General features: G+C 43.3%; 1 protein-coding gene across 2 annotated transcripts in view; it reads left to right on the top strand.

The window, feature by feature from the left end:
* Positions 1 to 27298, top strand: part of tanc1a (tetratricopeptide repeat, ankyrin repeat and coiled-coil containing 1a) — a 52366-nt gene that overhangs the window by 22954 nt on the left and 2114 nt on the right. For both annotated transcript variants that reach the window (XM_054732387.2, XM_070554834.1), the window contains 19 exons: positions 231 to 358; positions 13744 to 13975; positions 17227 to 17393; positions 18976 to 19284; positions 19967 to 20167; positions 21337 to 21440; positions 21744 to 21852; positions 22046 to 22168; positions 22260 to 22496; positions 22762 to 22971; positions 23156 to 23237; positions 24406 to 24539; positions 24620 to 24743; positions 24839 to 25014; positions 25392 to 25524; positions 25830 to 25859; positions 25944 to 26035; positions 26108 to 26254; positions 27080 to 27180. In XM_054732387.2, the coding sequence (XP_054588362.2) occupies positions 231 to 358; positions 13744 to 13975; positions 17227 to 17393; positions 18976 to 19284; positions 19967 to 20167; positions 21337 to 21440; positions 21744 to 21852; positions 22046 to 22168; positions 22260 to 22496; positions 22762 to 22971; positions 23156 to 23237; positions 24406 to 24539; positions 24620 to 24743; positions 24839 to 25014; positions 25392 to 25524; positions 25830 to 25859; positions 25944 to 26035; positions 26108 to 26254; positions 27080 to 27180 (2839 nt within the window). The remainder of the gene's footprint in view (positions 1 to 230; positions 359 to 13743; positions 13976 to 17226; positions 17394 to 18975; positions 19285 to 19966; positions 20168 to 21336; positions 21441 to 21743; positions 21853 to 22045; positions 22169 to 22259; positions 22497 to 22761; positions 22972 to 23155; positions 23238 to 24405; positions 24540 to 24619; positions 24744 to 24838; positions 25015 to 25391; positions 25525 to 25829; positions 25860 to 25943; positions 26036 to 26107; positions 26255 to 27079; positions 27181 to 27298) is intronic.

Raw genomic sequence — 27298 nt, 5'->3', positions numbered from 1 at the left:
ACGCTACACCCCCCCCCCCCCCACACACACCTCCCACCTCCCACCTCACTCTTCAGTCTCTGAACTAGGATGTCTTGTTTTTTTACTTTTATTTGTTACCTAATATTATTTCCAGTTTTGCTGCCAGGTAGCTCATCATTTTGAGCCCTTTAAGAGTGTGTTGTATTTTTTATTTTATTTAATAAAATTAACTCGTGGCAGCTTTGCATCTATTGCGTTGCACTCTACAGTTGGGGAGAAGCACGGAAAAGGAGTGTCCAAACAGCCCGTTGATTCCCAGTCCAACCAGGGCTCTGCTGCAACGGCAAGTGATAATGCAGCGCCGAGGAAGACGGCTGTCAGATGCCTAGCTGCCAAGGTAACGGAAAAAACAAACTGATCTGTTCACATTTGCATTTTTTTTTCTATTTGCAGCTTATACCTCCAGCCTTATAGCAATAGCATGACGTTTTTTTTTTGGGAAACACGCTTTAATTGGATAGTTAGATGAATTTGTGCCTGTCTCATATCAGCTTCTTCAATGTCAAATTGAATCAAAGAGGCTGTTTATTGTTTTCTTGAATGTTTTACAAATGTAAACACTAACATTTCTTTCTTGTTGTGCTAAATTGAAGGAAAGTGTGCACTCTCAACAACGGGCAAATAAGCTTTCATGTGTTAGTTAGCAGTTGTGCTTGTATAGATAGATGGATCAGGGCTCCTTCTGCAGTAATGAAGGTTTTACTCCAGACTGGGATCAAAACAGAGTCATGCCCTAAAGCAGGACTATTCTATTTTTGGGCTTTGAGGGCCGAAATCCAACATGTTTTGGTTTTAAACCTACTTCAACGCACCTGATTTTAATCTGCAGGTGATTAACAGGCTTCTGCAGAGCCTGATGGGCTGCCGACCAGGTGATTCAACCACTGAATTAAGTGTGTTGGACCAGAGAAACCACTAAAACATACTGGATACCGGCCCTCGAGGCATTGAAATGAATAGCCCTGCCCTAAAGTAAAGCTCTCAGTTTCTTGGAGTCCAGCTGTGTTTAAACCCTGATTTTTAGGTATTAGAAATTAATCATTACTGAAAGAACAAAATCTCTTTCTCATCCTTGGCAATGATAGGAGTCAGCTCAGGATGTTCCTTCCTGGTTTCTTTCTTGTGGAAGGGTTTTATGAAGTGAAGTAAAATGTGTTTAAATAGAAAAATCACACAGTGCTTCACAAAGATCAGCATAACATAAAGATCATAAAATCAAACAACAAAACTTCATTAAACAAATGAAAGGCAGTTAAAAACAGAACACAGAAGCAATTCAATGTGCTTTCCAGGAGCAAGATCAAAGGTGTCCAGATTGACAATACATCGTAAAAATGAAGGAAGTTCATTCCAAAGTTGGGGTGCAACAGCCTGGAAAGAGCGATCACCTCAACTTTTATATCTGGTCTTTGGAGGTGCGATCTGGTAGCCTGGCCTGCCAGACTCCTCCTCTGTTTAATTCTGCACAGAGAAAGGGTCTGGGAACTCTCCCATTCAAATAACCCCACCCCGTGAGAATTCTAACCGAGCCAATCAGCGCTGAGTAGCGTACGTCACACACCACAACACCAAGTTTGTCATAAACATGATGTAAGGGTTTAATTTACATCTATTTAATGAACCATAAGACATGAGATTCCATAGCAAATATGAAATCAATCTTATGGATCTTTGGGTAATTTTAACCAGAAGATTAGAACTTTTTATTGCAGGGATTATGTAACACTTCGTATTAACTGAGAGACAAGAGAAGGGAGAGTCACCTTTAAAACGTTTAAGAAGATTCATTTCTAAACAATTTTAAACAAGACTATAAATTCTAAGTGAATGGATGGATCTTGGTGTGAATGAGACGTGAGATGGATGGTGTATGTGTGAGTGATGTTGTCATCAGAACTCCTATCCGGAGAAGCACGTCTGAGTGATGAAGTGATGTTTTGCTCCTAAGCTATGATCGGAGTTTCATAAACACATGAGACGTCATTTTGTCACTCCACACATAACCTTAGGATGAGACCTCCGTACAGATCCAGAATGCCAGGTCCTCGGACCCCCCTTTCGGTACCGGAGCCGATGAAACTGCGTCAGCAGTACGACAGACTAGTCTTTGGATTGTCTCCAGGTAAAAAGCGACAGTTGGTTGACAGCGTCAGATGGACCCGGAGGGTCAGTGAGGTCAGCTTTTATTCCGAAAGGAACCGTTGCTTGGTTGGTAAAGCGCAACAGATTTTTATTTTTTTTTTAACGTGTCCTGTCTGGCTGTGAAGCAAGCAGAATTGATGTCTGAATGCTGGTGACAAGCCTTACAGATTTATTCTCAGGTGGAGCATCAAAGCGTTTGCTTTTAATGTCACGCCTGATACTTAAAACTTTATTGTTATTGTTGTTGAATGCTTTGTAATTCCGACCAGACACGGAGACAGAGGTGAAAGAGAAAGGAAAAGAAAAGGTGGGGAGAGAGGGGGGGGGGGGGGGGGCGCACAAAAATAAACAAAAATGAACAAGAGTCTGCTTCTAGACCTGCAGAAAAAAAAGACAAAAAAAAAACAAAGGGACACAACAACAATACAACAAGATCTACCTATCACTGCGTCAACTTGATGAAAAGAAAAAAAAAATATATATAATCAATATTGCTTAACTGAAGAATCACGATAATAAATCACAACGCATTAAGTGCCCACCATAGTCTTAAGACCTGTGTTTAACGTGCCCAAGCCCATACTTTTGAGAGCACCATGTGAGCACCTGTGTGTGTACACGCGCTTGTTTATTTAAGGTTTTTCTATAGGAGCGCCCAACAGAGTGTGAGGGACCACAGATCTGCCCCCCAAAGATGTGCAGGAACCCCAAGGAGACTGCAACCAGGAAGGCCCCCGCCCCCCCCCCCCCGAGAGGCACAGAGGATCGCCCCGGGGGGCCACAACCAGCAGCCGGCAGAGTCCCTGGAGATATCAGCGGCAAGCCCACAGGCCCGCCCGCAGCCTCCCACCCCCTAGCCGGCCGAGCCCGGGACCCAGCGACCCGGGACCCAGGGGCGACCACCCCCGCCGGGGACCGAGCAGAGCCCAGGGACCCAGACCCCACCAGGCAGCCACCGGGATCTAACAGGCAGATGCCAAAATCTTAAAACCCCCAGACCCGGTTGCCACGAACACTCAGGCAGACCAAGGCACAAGCCCCCACACCAGGTGTGGCAGGGGGAGGGGGGACAGAGATCTATATCATCAAGAGAAGTTCCAGGAGAGGGGAGGACCCAAAGGCCCCACCTGACATATACAGTCATACACAAACACAGTCACACGCTCCCTCCCTCATTCTCACACATGCACATACAACCCAAGACTTACAAAAATGCACGCCGGACACCCACTCATGCTCCCCATACACACCCTATTCACTCTGGTCCCGGTACTGCTGCACATTGGGTACAACCATCACCGGTAACCAGAGTTTGACCCTTTCTACTGGGGTGCTGATGAGCAGGCTCCCCCGCCCAACGCTGAGCACAGTAACCCACCACCCCAGACCCCAACCAGACGGCCAGATCTCCCTCCTAGCCTCCAGCCCCAGGAAGCCTAGCAACAACAGAGGTGGCTAAGACCCCTAGTCTCCCTCCACCTGCTCCAATATAGTGTTGTGTGATCATGAGGTGTATTCCATGGCTGTGGTGAGTGGGCAGTGTGGGCATCATCCAGCATATGCCAGCTGATGCCACTGCACCACCCCACTTACACCCTCAGCCATCAGTGTCTAAGTGCGGTTTAAAATTGGAAGTGGGCACCGGCACTCGGGAGGAGGCTGAAATATCCCCCTGCCAAATGCCGTTGAATGTGCTCACTCCCAAGGCCCTAAGTGTGTCTTTGTGTGGAATGTCGTCAGTGGAAGTGTATGAGGTGCAAATAAAATTGGGGGGCAGGTTTCCACAGGAATGCGGAAATGGGGTCCATACCCGCACTCCCTGACTTGCCTACCCCCCAAGGTCCTATGTGTATGTTTGTGTGATGATGTGAGGGAGCAGGAGGAGAGAAATATGCGGGGATGGGGAGGAATGGCTGGTTGGGCTTAGCCCTCCAGGGAGCCAGCTCCCCTACTGGCCCCAATAGGCACCTCTATTGTCAAACTGCCACGCAGGGCATGGAGACCCCAGCCCATCCTGCCAGTGCCCAAAGCAGCAGCATTACAGAGCCTCACGGAGTCCGAGGGCACCAACCCAGCCCCACCCCAGCAGAATATCTATGCCCACCCCTGCATTTGCACAACTTCCAGAATATATAAGACATGGGACATCCAGGTAAGGTTGGGTCCTCCCCCTCCTGGACCTCCCCCTCCCCTGTGATGGAACGGCAGAGGAGCCAAGGTCTACCTGAGGCCCCCGAACCCGAGCCAGGCACTGCTGGGTGTCCCTGCCTTCTTCCCGGCAGCATACATGTCAGGACCCGAACCCCCAAGGCCCCGCCCAGATCCCCACACGGGGCCGGCCACCCCCAAACCCTGAGCCCCCAGGCCCCCACCCAGACCCGCCCAGGGGCATTGCAGCCGCCAGGCAGTGACCCATGGCCGCCGCCAAGATCCCCAAGGGGCCCCACTCACAACCGCCAGCAGTCCACCCCCCGAGGCAACCCAAGCACCTCCAGAGGGGGGCAACGGCCCCCCAGTCCCAGACACCCCCAGTGAACCCACCTCCAGGGAACATCCGGATACTCCAAACTCAGACCCCACACCCCCCCACCCACACCATCCCGCAGGACAACATCAACGGCCCCCCCACCCTCGCTATGTGATGGAACCGATCAAAGGAGCCCAGAGAGATTCATCTGAAGTGGAAGCAGAGGCTATATCAAGTGTAATATGATCTAACAAAAGATTTCTATACTGGTTAATGCAGAGAGTTTCTTTATTTTTCCAATTCAAGAGGATAGTTTTCTTAGCGATGCATATGGCAGTCAGAACGTGAACCAAAGATGTTGCAATCGGGACATCGTCCAGGTTTCCCAGTAAACAAAGAGAGGGGGAAGTTGGGATATGACATTTCAGACAATTTGACAGATCCTCACATACTCTACCCCAAAATTCCTAGACAGGTGGGCAGGACCACAGTGCATGAATGTAATTGTCAGGAATGTTGTTTGTGCAGTGTGTACAGGTGTCAGACGACACAAACCCCATCTTGAACATCCGATGACCTGTATAGTGTACTCTGTGTAGAATTTTGTACTGAATTAATTGTAAATTGGGGTGTCTGATCATTTTAAAAGTTTTTAAACAAGTTTGGGACCAGAAGTCCTGGTCAAAGCTGACTGATAGATCCACCTCCCATTTTTCAATAGGGATTGCAATTTTATCGTCTATTTTGGACAGTGTCTTATATACTTTAGACAGTAGTTTGGGGGGGTTGAGATTATAAAAGTCTAATACTCTTGGTGGTGTTTGTAATTCTATTTTATTGAGCTTAAATTTTTGTTTGACTACAGATTTAATTTGGTGATATTCTAAAAAGCTATTCTTATCCATTCCAAATTGGGAGACTATTTGATTAAATGGAATGAAGTCCAATCCTTCATATATGTGTTCCAGGTATAGGATTCCTTTATTTTTCCAGTCCGGAAGGTTCATCATTTTGTTGTTTTGCAAAATGTCAGGATTATTCCAGATAGGTGTGCGATTGCATGGTACTAGTGAAGCGCAACAGATTTTATCCAGCTTGTTGGTTCTTTGCTTAAAAAGGAAGTCGGGGTGGCCGGTCCGATACTTCTCTTAGAATGTGGTGAACTGATCTAAGATGGTGTGGGGACTGGTTTTATTAATCTGGATGTTTTGATTTATGGTCGAATAAAGGTTGGACAGATTTATAAACACCACAGATACTATTTGGTGCAAAATGATTTTGGAACGACTCAGGAGCAGGGACATGTTCTTGATCTTGTTTTAACATCTGGGTTGTCTTTTTCTGATATTGAGATTTGTGACGCTGTTTTCTCAGATCATATGCCTGTACTTTTTAGCATAGCCCTCTCTGACAACAATCGAAAATCACCTGCTTGTTTCAGGCAAGTTAGGATTGTTAACCCATTAACTGCTCCCCGTTTTTGTGGCAAATTTGATATGATTTCTAACAACGTAGAATCCTTTTCTGACAATATAAATGAACTTAGCTCACAGTTCTATGATTGCTGCAGTACCATTATGGACTCAGTGGCCCCGTTGCAGCTCAGGAAACCCAGGGCTAAACGTGAGCCGTGGATAAATGAGTCCACGCGCAATGCAAGAAGAAAATGTCGAATGGTTGAGAGGAAATGAAAAAAGGACAGGCTAATGATTTCTTTCCAGATGTTAAGAAATGCTCTCCGTTGCTATCAGGCTGTGGTGATGGAGGAAAGGAGGAAATATTTCTCAGATATCATTCAGTCTGCCTGCAGTAAGCCACGTGTTCTCTTAAATGTTTTAGATAACGTCCTCAATGTCGACCAACCAGCAGAAATTGAGATCTCTCAGGGGCTGTGTGATTCGTTTTTGACATTTTTTATCGATAAAATTGTGAGCATTAGAGCTCAGATACCGGCATGTCCCCTTCAGGTTGCTGAAGGGGACATGCTGAAAGGTCCCTTCAACTTTTTGTCAGTTTGAACCACTGACTCTGGATCTGTGGGAGATCGTGGAACCCTTAAAACCCTCAGGTTCTCCTACTGATGTGATTCCTCCCCGCCTCTTTAAGGAGTTTTTTTCCTCAGTGGGTCCTTGGGTTCTTACCATGGTTAATAGTAGCCTTTCATTTGGTCTGGTTCCAGAATCTTGGAAACATGCTGTTGTTCAGCCACTACTTAAGAAGCCCAGTCTTGACCCCTCTACTGTGTCTAATTATAGGCCTATTTCAAAACTTTCATTCCTTTCAAAGGTTCTGGAAAAAGTGGTGTATTTGCAATTGATGGAGTTTTTGCATGCAAATGATATTTTTGAAAAATTCCAGTCAGGTTTTAAGAAGGCACATAGCACAGAGACTGTACTGCTCAGGGTCTTAAACGATATTCTTTTAGCTACTGACTCTGGTGATTTTGTGGTTCTGGTACAGTTTGATTTGTCTGCTGCCTTTGACACCGTGGATCACAGTCTCCTGATTTCACGGTTACAAGAGTCTGTTGGGATTAAAGGAGTTGCTTTGGACTGGTTTAAGTCCTATTTGGCTGAGAGGTCATTTTGTGTATCATTAGGTGGCTTCACGTCATCTTGCTCGCCTCCCATATGCGGGGTTCCTCAAGGATGGGTGCTGGGCCCGTTGTTCTCTCTTTATTTGCTACCTCTGGGTTCTATTTTTCTATTTCTATTCTGTTTTCTATTTTTACGAAACATGGATGTTCTTTCCATCTATATGCAGACGACACCCAGGTTTATATTCCCATTAAACATGGCCTACTCAATTCTTTAGATCCTATTCTAAACTGCCTTGATGAGGTTAAAACCTGGATGTCTGCAAATTTTTTACATTTTATTAATGATAAGACTGAGGTCATGCTTTTTAGTCCTAGTGTGTCCAGTGGGCCATGTTCTGCTGACCTTGGTCCACTAGCCCTATATTTAAAACCTGTAGTGACCAGTCTTGGAGTCCGGCTTGACAGTGATCTGCTTCTGGAAAAGCAAATCAGTGCTGTCATCAAAGCCAGTTTTTATCAGTTAAGGAGGATCGCCAAGGTTAAGCGTCTGCTCTCAAGTCATGACTTTGAGACGGTGATTCACGCGTTTATTACATCACGCCTTGACTATTGCAACGCACTGTACCTTGGTCTTCCTCAGTCTCACCTCTCCCTCCTTCAAATGGTGTAAAATGCAGCAGCAAGCCTATTGACGGGTTTGAGAAAGAGGGAGCACATTACCCCAATTTTAGCTTCGCTGCACTGGCTGCCTGTCGATTTTAGGGTCCAGTACAAGTTTCTTTTATTGGCTTTTAAAGCTGTACATGGCCTTGCTCCGCAGTATCTGTGTGAACTTTTAGATACTCACTCCCCGTCTCGGTCACTGAGGTCAGCTGACCAGTTTCTCCTGGAGGTGCCGAGAACAAAGAGAAAGCTCAGGGGTGATAGAGCTTTCTCAGTAGCAGCTTCAAGGTTGTGGAATGCACTCCCAATTCAGATTAGGATGGTTTTGTAATGGTCGGGTTTTAAATCACTTTTAAAGACCATTCTGTTCTCAGTTGCTTTTAATTCAGTTTGAGAATGCATCTGTTTTTAGTAGCTTTTATGTCAGTTTGATATATTTGTTTTTATCATGTTTTTACTTTGTGATGAACTTTTTATCTTATTTTTAGGGAACTTCTGTTCTTTTTGGCTTGTTAAGCACTTTGGTCAGCTTTTATGCTGTTGTAAAGTGCTTTATAAATAAAGTTGACTTGACTTGACTATGCCACGCTTCAGAAAGGAAGGTTCCGATTGGATGAGTAAAAGCACTGTGTCATGTGTTTACATTACGTGTATCAAGATGTCTAGTGCAGCTAGATTAAAGTCATATTACTCATTAAAACTTACTAATCATAAGATTGTCATTTCACAGATTGGTCCACATTATTATTGGACTAACACTTTGTTTGATTAACTTTAATTTAGCCAATCGAGTTCTTTGATTTATTAAAAAGAAAGAGTCATTTGTCTTCATTCTTCTCTTGGGCTGGAAAGAAAAAGTTTTAGAAGCAAATGCATGACCCTGAGCAATATCTCATGCAGATTAGTTCTTGCTGAGGAGAGGGAGGAAATGACTTTTAGGTGGAAAACAGTCGTTTCATTCCGTTACAATGGCGACTGAAGCGGAGCTCGCTGCGGCTCTTTCCTTTGTTCTAAATGACTTGAACATGTCTTTAAAACCATAACAAGTAGAAGCGCTAAAAGCCTTCCTTCTAAAAAAATAAATGATGTTTGCGCCATTGCCAGACGCCTTTTTTGACCACAGCTAAAAAACTACAGCGTCGCACGGTACAGTCGGCATTTCTGTCTTTTTTCTGATTGGTTATTTTTGTGCGGCCTAGTCCCTCCCCTCATGTGCCTTGGCCTGTGAGTAACCAGACTCCTTCTCTGTGCAGAATTAGACTAAGGTCGAGTCTGGCAGGCCAGGCTAGCGATCTGAACCACCAAGACTGCAAATTCCTCGTTTTCTGCAGCCATCATGATGTCACTGGAAACTACAAGCTATTTCTGTTGAATTATTTAAAACGGTTGTGCAGTTCCAGAAAACGAATCAGTTGATCGGCCACAATGTTTTCTAAAATTTTTAAGATACAGAGCAATTTAGAAATGAGCCTGTTAGGCTAAGAGGAATCTAAGCTGGGTTTTTTAAGGAAAGGTTCAGCAACAGCATGTTTGAAAACAGAGGGTACAGGGCTGGATTGGAGGAATAGATTAATAAAATCCACAATGCATGGATTAGGTCAAAAACCTTAAGCAAAGGGGTTGGGAGATTATCAACAGGGCTTGAAGTTATGGTAAATGAATTTGTATAGCACCTTCTTAGGGTTCTACCCCCCCAAGGCGCTTCACAGCAAAATCAGTCATTCACCCATTCACACACACACATTCACACGCCGGTGGGGATGAGCTACGATGTAGCTACAGCTGCCCTGGGGCACACTGACAGAGGCGAGTCTGCCGAGCACTGGCACCACCAGTGCCTCCGACCACCACCAGCAGGCAAGGCAGGTTAAGTGTCTTGCCCAAGGACACAACAGCAGAAATCTCTGGTCGGAACTGGGATCGAACCTGCAACCTTCCGATTACTGGATGACACAAATGTCCTGGAAATTTACGTGAGTAAAGAAGGACCATGATTAGGAGGAAGGAGGTTTGATGGGAGAATAGGATGTGGATGGGGCTGAAAAACTTGCCCAGAGATTTCTGATTTTGTTCTCACAGAATGCAAGACCTTTGTTACAGTCACATTGAGAATACAGGCCTTTGATGGGTGCAAACTGAAACATTATGGTTTATAAACTTTTGAGTTATTTTTGTTTGAGGAAATCAGCTGAGCCAAGTAAGTGGCCATGGAGTTGTTCTCCATCTAATTCAATAATTGCAGTTTTGGACCTCCAGGAGGAGATTTCAGAGAAGATGGATGGATGGTTAGCAAGCTCTCAGTGAACTTTGCAAATTTTTGTTCGAGTATATTCAACTCTCCATTTTACCTTGTTTCACTATTTCCACCAAGTTAAGTCAATAAGACGAGGATGATAAAGGTAAAATGCATTTCTTTAATACATCCTGTTTAAAAAACATTACAAACATTGCCCTCAAGTATTTAAATTTGTGTGTAGTATTTAAAAAATATATAATAACCGCAATTTAGTTAAAGTTTTTTTTGGATACAATAGTTTTTCAGTAAATTTAAAAATATAACGACTTTGCAAAAAATACTTTCATATCTTTATCTATATATCATTCTTCTTGCTTTTGGTTCATCATCTCCCATTAGGCTACATTATCGGAAAAAATTCAAACATGTTAAATGTTTAGAATGAGCCCTCAGCAAGGGGGCCCAAGCTTGCTATTAGGGTAGGGCAGGACCCCTTATAGGACCACCCCTGCTATCTAACATGGTTTTTCTACAAAACCTGAATCTTATTCATCAAAGTGACCTCACATGCCAAATTGTTCCACTCTCAGAGGCTAAATTAGAAAATACACACTCAGTCCTTAGAAAGACATGAATTTACACAAACACATTACCACGCAGCACACGTCTGTATTGTTACTCATGCTGTTGCTGAGCAGACTGCTGACTCACCTGCAGCAACAAGACATAAAGAAAAAAAAGCACGTTTATATTATAGGAATGCTCTTAGTAGGCATTGCTTTTGTGTGATTGCCCCTTTTATTCATTTCACCTTAAATAAAATAAAATCTATCAGTTCAAACCATACCACAGGGAGCTATGACTGTTCCAAGCATTTTACTGGGGACTGACAAAGGGATCGGTTGTAAGAAAAACAAATATCAGCATTGCTCCTGTGGTTTCTGAGCAGCTTTGAGGCAGCACGTTTGTGACGCTGATGTCAAAGCGTTCTTCCCTGTTTCTGGGCACATGTAGAACATGCTGCTGAGTGCATCGCATAGATGACATGGAAGCTTCTAAATTTACTAACTTGGCCTCAATAAGAGTTTCCATGGGAACTAGTCAGACTGCATGTGATGGTGTGGATGTTTGCTCAAAAGCAAAATCATGGATGGTGTTATATGAGAACCATGTACTCCGACCAATAAGTAAAAAAAAACAACAGTAGAAGTGTTTTGGCTGAAAAAGACGTTCTTCCAGCTAAATAATATTTAACGTCCATAAAGAAATCCTATTATTTCCTGATGAGTGGTGTTTGGTAGTAATATTCCATCTTTTTGGCTGTTGTTTTTTTTTCTCCATGCTGCTGTCTGAATTAAATAACGTGTGTTTTCTGTAATAATCGTGTTTTATTAGAGAGGTTCTGCTGTGCTGAATGAAGCTCAAATTGAATTTATCAAATAAAACTGTACTCATAAAGATTTCTGCATGCACCACTGTGCAGAAGCCTTGAGTCGTCACTCATTTCTTTTTATTTCAAAATCGTTTAAATTGCAACTGGCTCTACTTGGGTTTTCTGAAAGGACATAATTGTTTTTTGATGGCTGTTTATTTTGCTCATTTTCTGACCAGTACCTGAGCATTTTGAGAGGAATATTATAAAGTTGCTTTTAGCTACTAAGCTGCACACAGATGAAATCAGGGATACTATACAACTGTTTCATATTTTCTTGAGCCAGTATGTGCTAAAATGATCCTTTGAAGGGGTAGGGGTTGGAATGGGAGGTTAAACCACCAAGTTGTTCCCCAGCACGGCCACAGCTGCAGCTCACCGCTCCCAGTGGGGATGGGTCAAACGAGGAGATGAATATCACCAGTGTGTGACTAGTGGGAGTTTAACTTTTAACTTTAATGAAATGTCACTCAGGCTCCTACCACCTGCTGTGGCCAGAATACTGTATTTTCAACTTCAGAGTGCCGGTCCGGTCCCTGTAGATGTTTCCTGCATGTTTTAGATCGTGAACACAGCTGATTTATTTTGTTTAGTTATAAACCGATCCCCTAGGCCTAGAAACTAATGCAAACGCATTTCAGCTGTGGAGTACGGTGTTAAAAAGACAGGAGATAAGTTTCACTCATGCTTTAATAATTAATAAGACACTAGGGGGTGTTAAAAGCAAGTAAACTGCTTAGTATCTCTTTAACCCTCCCACTGTCTGTGAGGTGAGGTGGTGCTCACTCCTCACCCCCGCCACGTGGACCTCAAGGGATAAACCATCAGCCCTGCTCCACGGTCAACTTTCCTGCCGGGGTCACCCATGAAGACAGTGGGAGGGTTAATTTAGCCTTTTTATCTTATTCTTACAACAAATATTTTTCTGTCTTTGTGTATTTTAATCATGACTTTAAAATCTGATGTTTTATATTGTCACATTGATTTTAATGTCCTTGCTGCTCTTGCTCCTGGAAACCATTGAATTACTTCTGTGTATAAAATGTGCTTTACTGTGACAGTTTCAGCTACAAAAAGCCAAAGTTGAGATAAACTAGAATTAAAAAGCACTTCTATGATGGGTCACTTAAAAAAATGCATTGAAAACGTTTTATTTATTTTGCACAAAACAATTGATTTACTTATTTAAATGGTTTTATTATGCTATTCTGATCAAACTAGCAAAGTTCACATTTAAAAGATAGTTTCACTCCTCTCCTTTGTTTCCTTTAAGAACAGAAGCAGAAAAATAGTCTTATATGTGCACAAATTGCCAAACAAACGGGTTGTTCTAATTACAGAGTTTACCAAACATCACATCGTTTTTTTTTAACACCTGATTCTTTCACACTGAGCTTGCACCCTGATGCTGTGAAGAAGACCTTCCTGGTCATCCAGAGTTGGGCTGGAGAAAGGGACGGTGATTTCAGACAGCTTGAGCCTGTGCTGAAATCAGAGGTGTGATCTGTCTCTTGAGTGTGATATAACAACACACGACCTCTCCCTTTTTAATAGGCATGCATTTAGCTCTGAAGGTGCTTTGTTGATGGTTTAATAGTCAGGTCTCTGCAAAAACAAATCCTCGGGTTTAGCTATTAGTCTTTTTACAACAGGCAGTTGGTGTATGTGGTACTCAGACATATGCTGCAGTCTCTGTCCTTGTTGAGTAGCGTTCAATAAAAGCACATTTTTGTGGAATGCATGGGCAAATAAGAGCAAAGGTGTCCTTGCATATGCTTTCAACACTTTTTTTTTTTGGAGATCTGAACAATTCAGCCATGCATGCCTCTCCTACTGCAGAATCGGTGTCTTCTAGCTAGTTTTTTGCAAGAAGATTTTGCCTGAGTCATAATCCTGTTAGTGAAACAAACATGTTTATGTACTGAAGATTAACTTGGGATAGAATCTCTGGTTAATGTGTTTTACTCTTTTTTTTCAACCCCTAACCGTTAAATGACATCAATAGAATATTTGTTGGCAACCTAATATTGACAAAAAATATAAAAAGAAATACAACACTTTTGGATAAAATACAAAACAGCTAAACTCATTATTACATTTTTATTTAGATGAGCGCTTGTAGTTTCCTGTATTCTTTAACTTGGCTGCTCCTACAGTTATAACTTACTTTGACTCCAACAAATGGCAACATCTTTAATGTGTTTTATGTTTTTTTAAAGATATTATCTGTTTTCTTCTACCAGGTGGTAGCGTACCACTTCTGCCAGGCTGACAACACCTACACCTGCCTGGTTCCAGAGTTTGTCCACAGTGTCGCCGCCCTGCTGGCCAGAGCACCTCAGCTCACCTCCTACAGGGAGCTGCTGGTTCAAGAACCCCACCTACAAAACACCCTCAGCTTGCGTTCTTGTGTTCAAGACCCCATTGCTGCCTTCAGGAAGGGGGTGCTAGAGCCTCTTTCCAACTTGAGAAAAGGTACTGAAGTCGTGGAGAGTGGCAACATTTCAAAGTGATGGACCCTTTTTAATTTTAAAGTGTGCTAGAATTGAAAACCAAATTGAGTAAATTTTTGAATTTGCAAGCAAAGCTCAACCAGGCCGAGAACCTGGGGGGTGGCTGCAAGCAAAGCTCTGGTTGCAGTGGATGGAGAGGGCTCTTCCATGAACGTTATATAGAAAATTTCCACAAAAATAAAAATATGGGAAGAACGCTGTAAAGAGGGGTAAAATATGGGAGTTTCCCAGCCAAAAGTGGAGATTTGACAGGTATGCATTTACCTTGTTGTTTAATATAAACAGCTGTCTAATGTAGCATACCACAAAGCCCATGGTGTGTGTGGTCTGCTTTCCTATGTAAATTTGTAATATTGCAATGGCTGCTGAGAAACAGTAGCCTGTCAGGTTATCCTATATATGTGAATATATATATGTGAATATATACATATATATATATATATATATATATATATATATATATATATATATATATATATATATTCACACACACATATATATATATGTGAATATATACATATATATATATATATATATATATATATATATATATATATATATATATATATATATATATATATATGTGAATATATACATATATATATGTATATATTCACACACACATATATATATATATATATATATATATATGTGAATATATACATATATATATATATATATATATATATTCACACACACACACACACATATATATATATGTGAATATATATATGTGAATATATATGTATATATATATATATATATATATATATATATATATATATATATATATATATATTCTGGCCATGACCCAAAGAGAAAGCTCAGTCGTTGGGGAGAATCTTTGGTGTTCTTCCAAACTGTCTCTGCATGCTATTTGACAACAACATGGTGTACTCACCGCTACAAATGTCAGCCAGCGGGGCAGTCTGCCATACACCATAGAAGAAGATGCAAAGACATACTTTTTCTAAATAAAGGATTTAAGTTTGCTGGTGAAGGTTCTTGAGGACTTAAATACTGAAGGACTTAAGTCCTTCTATTTGCTCTTGACTCAAAGATAAGCCCAAGTCTAAATAGTCCAAAATTGATGCCAAAGCCGTTTTAAACGAGCCAACGCCGTCTTAGTTGTTCTGCTTCACATTAACCTGTCCACCAAACCGATAGAGTGCTGTGATTGACAGGACACAATACTGATCTGGCCTGCTGAGGCGCCTATTGAGCGTGGCTAGACTGACATGCAGAGCAAAATCATTTAGCTTCTGCTACTGCATGTCTAGACTTCTAAGCCAGAGAAATGGTTCATTCTGAGAAAGGCTGGTTTAGCACGTTTTAAGCGAGGCAAATGTCCTTAAATCAGTGTTCACTTTTTCACTATCACTTCAACGTCTGTAATATAATGCTAACTGCAGAACTTTTCTAGCCCAAGTTACTGCTAACACTAACCTGGGGTACTGCTAATACAAGTCTGAGCAACAAACACTATCAGGGATACTGTTATTTCAAAATTAGTTCTGTTTCATTCCATTGTATGATGGCCTGAAAGGACACCCCTCCAAAATAAAATAAATATACATTTAATTTTTTAAAGAGCGAGTAAGACCTAAATCATCTTATTTTTACTGATAACCCGTATAGATGAGTGTTGTTAGTTAGATAGTGCTGTTGACACGACCTGTCATTAGTTTGGCAATGCTGTCAGTCACTGCCTCAGTGTCGCTCTCTCTCAGTCCTCTAGGCGACGCCTTTTTTCCAGGTATTGAAATAAGTGTTACTCCCTCCTTAAAGTGGGGGTCAATGCATGGGTGGAGACATATGCCAACCACACTTCCTGTTAGGAAAACGCCTCCGAAAGGGGCGTTGCCTGGTGGACCGAGAGAGCGGCACTGAGGCAGTGACAGACCTCAACCCCCCACCCCCGGCGTGTGCTGTCGGAGTTTCTCAGTCTAAAAACAAGTCGTTAACGAGGGCGTGCATGCTAACACGCACTCACACAAGACTTACCGCTCAGGAGAACAGCAGACAGATTCGGCAGCATTCTGGAGGATTTCCTGTTAAACGCGATCATCAGATGAAAAGGGGAGGAGGGCATTTTTTTCAAGGAGGCGAGCGGCTCCGAGCGCTAATGTGTCAAATCGGCAGGTGAGTGGCTGAGCCAGGTGGAGGTGCGGCTGCCTCACCTGGAGACCAGTGCAGTGCAGCCACGTAGTACTTTGCTGATAACGTCACGTTTTTCAGCGTAGCCATCAACCACAGCTAGTTTTACGTGAATGTGGAGCAGAGTTTTTAACCTGAAGATGGAGATGCCTGTATAATTATGGTTTTGGGCTGAAATATTAACTTTAAACTAAGTTGCACTAAACTGCCTCACTAATGATTGCACATGTGTGCAGCATCATTAGACACTCATCTATACAGATTATCAGCAAAAAAAAAAAAAGTAAATGTAGGCATTACTTGCTCTTTAAGAAAGCCATTTGATTAGGTGGGTCCTGGTACAAAGTGGGTGGGCCCAGTGTGTGGACCCATAGCCACACCTCTGTTTTAAACACTCCTTCTAGGACACCTTTAGTAAGGACCAGCTGAAGGCAGCTGCTTTTACCTCACATGTAAAACAGCCCATAAGTGAGCGTATGATCCCTCATAGACTATTTTCCCTGGTTAAGGTCAATGATTTGAAACTGATGTTTGGCTATTTTTCACAGAGAAATGGTGAGTGTTAAATTTGCCCTGGTGAATCATCAGCATCCCCCAGGATTTCAAGGTTACAAAATACTTGAATGTTACGTGCTTATAGCCGCGATAGTTATTCAGCTAGATGGATGTGTTTTTATGGCCAGGTCCTCCACAGTCTGAGTAGAGTGCTTTGTCTACTCCATCTTTATTAAAGAGGTTAGAAAAAACCAAGAGGCCCTTGCGTGAAGTGAGTGAGTGTGAGCTGTCTAGTCCTCACAGCCCTGCAGAAATGGTTTGACAGCTTGGATAATGTGAAACATGATGGACACATCCTGTATCAAAAACCAGCTGGCAGCATTGGTCTGTGACCTCTTTCATCTGAAGATATGTTTTAATGATATTTTCTTTTCTTTTCTTTTTTTTTTTTTTACTGCTTGAAAAAAACCCTGATTATTTATTGATTGTCACAAACTGTTTTAAAAGCAAATTTTCAGTAACAAAGTTTTTCATTCTCCGTTTTCTGCTTGACCGTTTCAGAACGGAGGCTACCCGAGGAAGACTATATCATACTGGTCGACAGTCTTAATGAAGCAGAGTTTCATAAGCCAGACTACGGGGATACAATCGCTACTTTCATCACCAAAATAATCTCCAAATTTCCTCTCTGGCTAAAGCTGGTGGTCACAGTCAGGACAGGCCTGGTGGTAAGTCCTGAGATGCTCTTGTGTATTATGAGAACTCCATGGACTCCAAACTTGTTCCTTTGAGTTAATATTACTCACCAAGCACAGGGAATTTTTCACCTCCTACTCTGTTTCCACACATCTGTGTTTTCCTGGTTCCACACACACTCAGTCCCACTGTGGTCACGATAAACCCAAAGCATGTAAAAATGAAAGGTTTTGTGGCATTTAGCTCTCTTTGCAATGCTTTAAATTCAAATAATTTAATTTATGTAGATTTATGTGAACAGAGACTAAAGCGCTTGATAAAGTTAACCTTTGAAATGAATTTCTCCTTAATAATTAAAGCCCAAAAGTTCTTTTAAAAACAGTTTTGTCACTTCTTGCACTGGGTGTGCTCTCAGGAGTGCATTATTTTATTCTTCCTTTGAGTAATTACTGATTACATCCCAGTCGCAGTCATCCTTTTTGTCCAACACTAGTAAAAATCAATGCACCCCATCCCAGTAGACAAAAGGTTCTGCCCTGCATAAAAAAGATTAGATAATGATGTCTTTACTTTGCATAATTTGCAGCTTTCACTGCAAATCTCTGGAAAAAAATGTATTTATGTTTTTCATAGAAATGGATGCAGATCATTTTGAGGGCAAATTTCTTGTGCACCACTTGTTGAACTTGCTAAAACCAATTGAGCATTGACCACATTAATCAGATACTTGAATAGATTTCAGAACTTTGCAAGCAGAGCTGTCTCCCACTACAAAGTGAAGTTAGAAACAGTTTATAGTTACTGCTGCATAGTCTTATGCTGTGCTTTTCCTGCTATGGTATAGGCGCTGTGGTGTTTGGCATAACTGTTCTGTCAATTCGGATATGTTTTCTCAATCTGGTCGGTAATCCCACCAAACAGCAGACGCATCTGTCCGGTGCCAAGGCGGAGCCTCCAAATGCTGCATGGATTACGCTCTGAATGCTTGGTAATGCTTCCGGGATCCTGCTGGGAGTCTGGAGCTTGACAGCTCGCCAGACAGTTGCAAATTTAGAGTTTGAAGTACACAAGAACACATTTAGGGTCATTTTCTTCAGGATCCATTGAGTCGCTCCACCTTAACATTTGCAGTTCCCCTGATTCCTGATTGGATTATCTACCTCAAGTGCTCTTTTTTTGTTAATTCAGAGGAACCTGAATTTTTGAAGTTGAAGGTTAAAGTGGAGCGCTTTCTGCTTGGACAAGTCAGCAGTGTGACGTGGAAACAAAGTGTCAGCCTCTGTTAATAAAGTACTGAGGTTACTTTGATCATCATAGCTGGTTTTGGCCAGTGTTGCACAGCGGAGGGTGGAAAGCTGAAATGCGAATCTGAGAGATGCCTGTGAGCAATGTTGGAGTTGAGTCATTGTCACACTATTTACTGTATTCTTCCCATGGCTTTGCATGAGTCAGAGGCAACAGCATCTGAGTAATGGGTCCTGATTTTGGCATGTTTCATTTGGACTATGCTAATGCATCAAAAACATGCAACCTACGTTCTTTAACTCCCAAGGATATTTCTGCTTGTTTGTAGTTGGAATCTGCCTAGAGATCAGTGACTTTCCTCTTGTGCAGGAGATTACCACGCTCCTTCCGTTTGCTGGCATTTCGCTGGACATCCTGCCGGACAGCAGTGACCTGGGAGCTGACCTCAGTGACTACATCCACCACCGGGTCAGCGGAAGCAACCAGATCGCCACAAATGTCACCACGCCGACCGGCTCCGCTCCGGATCCGCTGCTTCTCAGCAAGTTCAGCAGTCACCTGTCGACCCGCAGCCACGGCTCCATCCTCTACTTACAGCTGACTCTGGATCTGTTCCACAAAGGTCACCTGACTCTGAAAGGAGGGAACTACCTGGTGGTGCCTGTCTCCCTGTCAGAGGTCAGGCATTTGTGTTTGTATCAGTTGATTTGAGTTACAACATAAGCCTGAGGGAAATGAGAGGTTTTAGAAGATAGCTGACAACAAAAGATGTTGTTACCCCTCCTAGTTCAAGCGTTTAGTTTACATAAACTGTTCATCATGATAAAATAACATGACTGGATAGAAAAAAACTAAAGTAAATGTCAGTGGCATTTTAAAGTTACATAATCATCAGTGTGAGGAAATTAGGACACCGGATGAGCAGGTTTGATAGTAAAAGCTTAGGAATACAATTATTTACTGATGATGAATGTAGAGAAAAACAGACTGAGCTTTGTTAAAGATGTGTTTAAGTCTTAGATGGGTGGATTTACTGCTTTTATCGTGACATTTCAGGACCGAAGCTTATAGCAAAGTAAAAGCGAAACATCTTAAACCGTTTGGTTTTGACTTCTGCTTCAACATACTGGAGAACTTCTGTTGTTTCTCTTCTGCAGCAGATGCTTTCTTTGGTCCAGATGATCTAATTAGTGTTTACAATGAAGCCATGTGAGACAAACATGTGACACGGAAGACCTTTCAAATCAAATACATTTAGCCGACACACTTTTGGTGCGTGCATAAAATAGCTAGTGGGGAAAAAGCAACAGCTAAATGATCTAAAAGTTGCAGATTCTAACTCTGAATCCCAACATTTTAGGTGTACCTGCTGATGTGTCGCGTGAGCTTTCCGGATAAGGACGTCTTCGAACGAGTGCTTCCAGTGCTAAATGTGGCTCTGGCGTCTCTGCACCCACTGACTGATGAACAAATGTTCAGGGCACTGAATGCAGGCAGTGTGAAGGGGGAGCTGGAATGGAACGACTTCCAGCAGAGATTAGACAGTCTGACTGGATTCATGGTAAGAGTCCTGATGCTCCTGCATGGAAAGATCTATAAGGATTCAGCTTCTCTTTGGACTCAACCTCATATTTAATATGCTTGAGAAATCAGAAGTAAAGATCTTAAAGGACTAGTATCATGCAACTTTACACCTTCGAGAGCAAAGATAGACACAATATGTGACAAAATATTACCGTAAGCCCTATTGATATGTCATTCCTTATTAAATGTAAGTTATTTCCATGAGCCATTCCTACAACCCGGAAATAAGATGCCTGGATTCGATGGAATCCTGCCTGTACCCATGTGAATTCCACAATAGTGTACGGCTGCAGACCCGGAGACTGCAGATTCACACCAACATGTCACTCTCTCTCACACACACACGCACACATGTACGCACATGCCACTCGAATGAAGAAAGGGCAGCTGGCTTGAATTATTGTCCCAGCCTGTCCCTGACGCTCACCCACCAAACCTTGTAACTATTCAGCTAGCAACTAGCAGTTACAACTTTCGTTCTACTCCCCATTATGGCTTATTGGGTGGTTTTAACAGGAATATCACCAGTTTGAATAAGTAGTTTGTCTGAAATCCCACTCCAGTACTAGCGGTGGTTTAACAAGCAGTCTGTGAAATCACAGTCACACTCTTGCTCAGTTTTTGAGAGCTCCTGAAGGTAAAATCCAACCATTTCCACAGGTCAAACTTTACTTCAGGAAAACTGGACAGGGATCTTGCAGCTCTCGCAGAGAAAGGCCATATTTTTGGATTCTAAGAATTATTTAAAGTGCAGACTAGACGAGAAAGAAATCACCTACTCACACCTCCCCGCTAGCTACTCTGAGAGACCGAGTGTTAGTGTTTACAGTCCAGGGGAGGAGGGATGTGCATTGGAGACTACCTGCATGGGGAGGAGTGGGGCATTGTGACGCCAACACCCCGTCCAGCTGAATCTATTAGCTTAGCAGAGTTAGGTGAAGAAGCAGCTGAGACAGGAAAATTAATAAGTGAAGCCAAAAACTGCTTTGGGGTGGTTTTCATGAGGAATTAACAGTATAACTTGGTACAAAGCTCCAAAAGGTGGATTTTGCATGATATGGTCCCTTTAATATCTGGATGGTGCATCTGTAAAATTTCCCTTTTAAATTCAACAAATATTCAAAAATGTCCATCATGTGTTTGAAGGTTCGACGCAGGGATGGAACACGGATGCTGTGTCATCCCTCCTTCAGGGAGTGGCTGGTCTGGAGAGCTGATGGGGAAAGTGGAGACTTTCTCTGTGACCCTAGGTGAGGCAAAAATAAAATAAATAAACAAACAAATAAATAAATAAAAACAAAATTTCTCTTTCAGATCTGACTGGTTAACATTTTTCAATAACTCAAAATATATATTTTTGCAAGTTTTAATAGCTATCTCTGGTGGGAGGCCAGTGACACTTAAAATAAAAAATGTATAAACTCCATAAATCATTGTTTTTACAGTGCTGTAATTTACTGGTTATGTATCTACATTATTTGCATCATGACATCAGTAAAACGATGCAAAGTGTCTTATTTGTGATTCATATGGGTGTTTTTACGTGTCTTCAGGAGTGGCCACGCTCTCCTGGCGTTCATGTTCTCCAGACAGGAGGGAAAGCTGAACCGGCAGCAGACGATGGAACTGGGACACCACATCCTCAAGGCTCACATATTCAAGGTGAAAGGTGTTTTTAGTGTGTTATGTAGAGCTATTATAGGAACTGATATGAGCTTCTTGTCTGAGTGAGCTCGAGTCACACACAAACATCCAAAGCTCATTCTGCAGGATTTGCACGTAAAAAGCTTTTCTCCTGGAAAGTAATTGAGATGTGGGTGGGTTCTTATCCATCTGTGTCTCTCACCTCCCTCAGGGTCTGAGTAAGAAGACCGGTGTGTCCTCCAGTGTTCTTCAGGCTGTGTGGATTAACTGCAGCACTGACAGTTTGTCTGCTGCACTGGGCTCCCTGAGAAACCTGTACACACCGAACATCAAGGTGACTTCTTAGTGCTACTCGGTGACTTTAACATCAACATAATGTTTTGTACAAAGATACAGTACACTTCTTTTTGGTTTTCATTTTGCAGGTCAGTCGTTTGTTGATGCTAGGTGGTGCAAGTGTGACCTGGTCTACAGAGGTGATAGGACACGCCCCCATCCTGGCAGTCCACGCCCACCTGGGTCACGCTGAGATGGTTGCTTTGCTGTTAGAGATGGGCGCTCCTGTAGACGGGACCACTGGCAGCGGCATGACGCCCCTGTGTTTGGCAGCTGCTGCAGGGCATGCAGACATTGTCAGCTTGCTCTCAAAGAAAGGAGCTAAGGTCAGTGTTGGTTCTGCAGTGGGTTTGGAGGTTAGAACCATCACAATCACCATGGATACATCGGTTTTTTGTCAGTGACAGAGTTCTCTGCCTCTCAGTACTTTTCCTCCTGTGTAATCTGAATTGCTCTGGTTTTACTTTCACCACAGTTTAAGGATCTATTCTGGGAGGCAGGTGAAACAAACGGGGCTGATTTGGGTCGGAGCGTTACAGACACGAGCCGGGATTTGGGTTGCGAGCACTTCTGTGTCCCCCTCTGTTCCAGGTGGGTCATGCTGATAAGAGCGGCCAATGTGCGCTGGTCCACGCCGCGCTGAAGGGCCATGCAGAAATCATCAACAACTTGCTGGGCCATGATTGGGGAGCAGAGATCCCCACTGATCCGCAGTTGCATCATGGCAATGAAGCTGTCGTAGGGAAAGCACAGGCAGCCCAGCAGGCAGTGACTGCTGCAGCCAGCGTGGGACACACACAGGTACAAATCAGATCCAAAACACTTTAAACGCTGATGACATCCATCTTTATGTCAAGCATGGCTGCCTGTTGTTGGATTTCTTAGATGCTGATTGGTATTTTGTCTGGTCAAGGTCTTTGGTGCTTTGGCCTTGTTTTCTGCACAGCGAGCCAGCAATAAAGACTGCAAAACTGTGTATCTGCAGGTGGTGAAAAGCTTTCTGGACTTGAAAGATGAACAGCTGGCAGTGCAGATGGACGCTCACGACTCACTCTGGGGAGAAACGGGTGCATTTCTTCTATCGGTCAAATAAATTTGTCTTTCTCACCTAGTTTTTGCCCCTCGGTGTGGCTCTTGAATCACACTCGGGGGTTCTAGCGTTACATGTCGGGCACAGTCGAGCTCTCTGAGCTTCATGTGTAGTAAAATTCACCTGTAAATCCACACAGTGCATCCACATGAACTGGCTTCAGTATTACGATTTGAGGATGCTCTAGTTGTCCTCAAAACTTTTGATTCCATTTTTCCCTTTTTGCCTGGGATAGAGTATCATCTACCTCAGAGGGTCCTGTTCAGTCACATTTGCAGCATCTAAAAAGCAGCTGCTATTCAATTTTCAGACTTTTACCTCCATAACAGATGCAACAGCACAGCTTCTGCTGGATCCATTTCCTGAGAGGGTCTCGGATGAAGCCTGCATCTCTGCCTGCAGCACCCTTACTGTGTTATTCTATTACACAATCCCCTGTAGTTTTGAGACAGAAAAAATGGGAGCATTAACAAAACCCTCTTAAACATTCCCCTTTGCATGGTCTCTGCTCTGACTTCGTTTTAGATTGATGTTGAGTGTCAGCATCATTGGATTAAAGCCCATCAGTGCAGAATAAAACTCTGTCCAGGATACACGCGAAGGTCTTATTTCTGCACCGGACATTTCAAAGTCTTTGAAAATCATCTTTTATGATATTTTCACTTGTATTTATAGCAGCAGCTTCACCAAACCTGTGGTCATTTTATTTATTTATTTATTTATTTATTTATTTATTTATTTGCAGGATTGCTTTGTCCTCTGTCTGGTGTCTTCTCATTAAAAGGAGCATCATGTAATTGATTTGCCTCTGAAGCATGCGGGCACATGAAGTATGATGTCATTTACCGTGAGGTTAAACGCATCAATACCCCGCCTTTATCCCCAGCTGCTCAATTAGCTGCAAGACTGGCAAACTGAAGCAAGGGACCGTCATTTGTTCACATAATTAAAAGGAGGGTGTGAATTATCTCGGGTGCAGAGATTTACTTTGTAAATAGTTTCTTCTTTTAGTTATTAGGAAGACAAAAAGCAACAGAAAGTCAGTTCGATCTGGAGCATTTTTTATTCTGGTTCTCGCTGCTGCTTCTACTTCCTGACCTAAACTGTGTGAATGTTGTCTGATGTTTCTGTCCGTGTCCTGTCAGTCCTGACCGCTGCAGCAGGAAGAGGCAGGTTAGAGGTCTGTGCTTTCCTCCTGGAGCGGGGGGCGGGGCTGGAAGTACCAAACCGCAGAGGAATGGTCCCGTTGCTTAGCGCCGCCAAGCATGGACACACACAGGTGAGGAGAACCTCCATCACTTCATTTGTCAACATCTTTTGGCTTTAATGTAGCTTTAAAACATGTTGTTCTTCTTCCAGGTTGCAGAGCTTCTTCTAAAGAAAGGTGCAGACATGAACGTCAGCGACAAACAGAGCCGCACCGCGCTGATGCTGGCTTCCTCTGAGGGCCACACCGGCACGGCGGAGCTCCTGCTGTCACACGGTAGGACAACGTTCCTTTCTTTTGGGATGTGCACTTACCGTTCGCTGAATGTTTTAAAAGCTAAAGGTTCATATTCAACTTGCTTTTGGTTCCAGGAGCTTCCACGTCCTCTGTTGATCACGAGGGGCTGACTGCAATCAGCTGGGCTTGCATGAAGGGCCAGAAAGGTGCGGTCCAGGTTCTGGTGGAGGCAGGAGCTGACCTGAACCACCCGGACAGGCAGGGCCGGACTCCGCTTGACCTTGCTGCTCTCAATGGAGATGCAGATACGGTGGGTTTGGTTTGTTTATTTAGTTTGTGAGAGAAAATAATTTAATCAAGGCCCAAAAAGGCACTTGGAGGGTTTGTTGACAATCTGCTGTGTAATTGCTGTTTCGCATAATTGTCACTTTAGGATATTTTAGCCAAATGAGAGAAATCATCATTAAATAATTTACCCTTCATCAATCAAACATCACGCAGAGTAACAAAACTCCCAACCAAGCCGCTTCTGCAGTCCTGATTACCGGGAGAGGAATCGGAGGCGTCGTTTTAACAATTACAAGATCTGTGAAATGATGAAATTATAATTGTGTGCACTAATGCAGCATGTGGAAGTATCAAACAAAAATGTGACGGTTACACTTTAGCGTAACGTTTGAATATCAGGTGCACAGCCTGGTGGAGCACGGAGCGGTGCTGGAGAGGGCAGACAACAACGATACCAGAAGTACGGACCGAGCAGCTGGCTGCCAGAACCCGGCTCTCGTGGCTTCGCTTCTGAAGAAAGGATCCAAGACTGGTACGGACCTCACACTTGTTCTAAAACAACCACATCAAGGGGGATTTAAAAGTTATACGACACCGTTAAAGAGCTCGATAAGCTGCAGTAAAACACAACGTTGAATCAGCACCAACTTCTCCAGTGGTCTCATATTTGCAGCTGACACAGACCAGTCAATGGATGTTTTAATTTGCTTCTCTTTTTAACTGCAGAGCAGCTTACTGCTTCATTTGATGCAGCGGCTACCTTTAATCCTCCAACTCTTTTTTTTTTTTCAACTCTCTCCTTCGATCTCTTGGCTGCTCTCATTCATCAACCAACAGGCTACAAAATGGCTCCACACGATCGATCAGGTATGACATTTATTTAAGGTACAAAGTAGAGGCGACAAGGCAAGACAGAAGATCTAAAGATGAGTGTTCCTACCCCTCCACTAGGTCACGCTACGTGGGCTATGGCTTCCTCCAAACCAGACATCCTCCTTATCCTGCTGCAGAAGCTGATGGAGGAAGGGAACATACTATACAAGGTATCTTGATCAACATTGCGTTGTGACGAAATTCAAATTAATGATGAAAACTAAACCTGGTGTGTTCCTCAGAAAGGACGTATGAAGGAGGCCGGCCAGCGCTACCAGTACGCTTTGAGGAAGCTACCCCGAGAGGGGCAAGGGGAGGAGCTGAAGGGCCTCAGAGACCTGCGGGTCTCCCTCTACCTGAACCTCTCACGCTGCCGCAGAAAAACCAACGTAAGACTGTCACACTGCTCATGCACCATCAGCAGGTTTATCAAACACCACGGGAAAGGCAGCGTGTTCTGGCTAGGTGAGGTAGATGTATAACTTATCACCGTAGACATAAAAAGATCATGACAGCACCAGTGTGGCTCGCCATACAGATGTTGCTGCTGTTTAGATCTGATTTGGTGTCACTCTGGTGTAATAAACAAGAGCTCCAGGCCTGGAGACAGGTGCGTGTTGTTAGTGTGGAGATGGATGCGCGTGGCCAGCAGCCAGCTTCGGATCCCACCCTGGCGATGAGAGACGTCCTGACAGACTGGAAAAATGCCATCCTTAGGGTCACTGCGGCCGGTGAATAATGGAGCAGATAATGTGAAGTGATAAGGTCACTCGCTCCGGATGAGAAGAGTGTGCTCTCTTTCTCCGAGTTACAGTAGGGCCAGCAGGGAGACTGCGTGATACCACCCATAAACATCCACCAGTGGCTTACACAAACTCACATTCAAGACTGTTGTGTTGACCACGTTCTCAAGGACAAAATCAGTGCGTTGGCGTCGTTAAATACTCACCTGAGAGTGACGAGAAGTGCAGGAAAACAATCAGCTTTCTTCCCTTTTCCCTCCTTCTTCTGGTCAATAAACCTGATCCCAGCGTGGGTTCGGTCTCATTACTCAGGCTGCAAACAAGCACTATTTATAGTAGAAACGCCTTGAATTATGTTGGCAAGAATAAGATTCTGTAGTTAAACGATGGCTTTGTCAGTGTGCTGCATGCCAATGTTTAAACTGAAGAATACATATTGCACCTAATGGTGGTTCCTTCCTCAAAACCCAGGATTTTGGCATAGCTGAGGACTTTGCAACAAAAGCACTGGAGCTAAAACCGAGGTCCTATGAAGCCTATTACGCCAGAGCACGAGCCAAGAGGAGCAGCAGGTAGGATGTCGTTTATTGTTGTTTGAAGTTAGAGCGATTCATGCGAGACTCATCGGTGCACTGTTTGTGGCGTCTCCGTGGGACTGGAAAGGAAGCGTTTTTAACGTTTCTCTGTGCG

The sequence above is a fragment of the Nothobranchius furzeri genome, chromosome 9 (assembly GCF_043380555.1).
Source record: "Nothobranchius furzeri strain GRZ-AD chromosome 9, NfurGRZ-RIMD1, whole genome shotgun sequence".
Lineage (NCBI taxonomy): Eukaryota > Metazoa > Chordata > Actinopteri > Cyprinodontiformes > Nothobranchiidae > Nothobranchius > Nothobranchius furzeri.
Note: the sequence above shows the minus strand (reverse complement) of the source record. Positions and strands in the feature narration are given on the sequence as shown.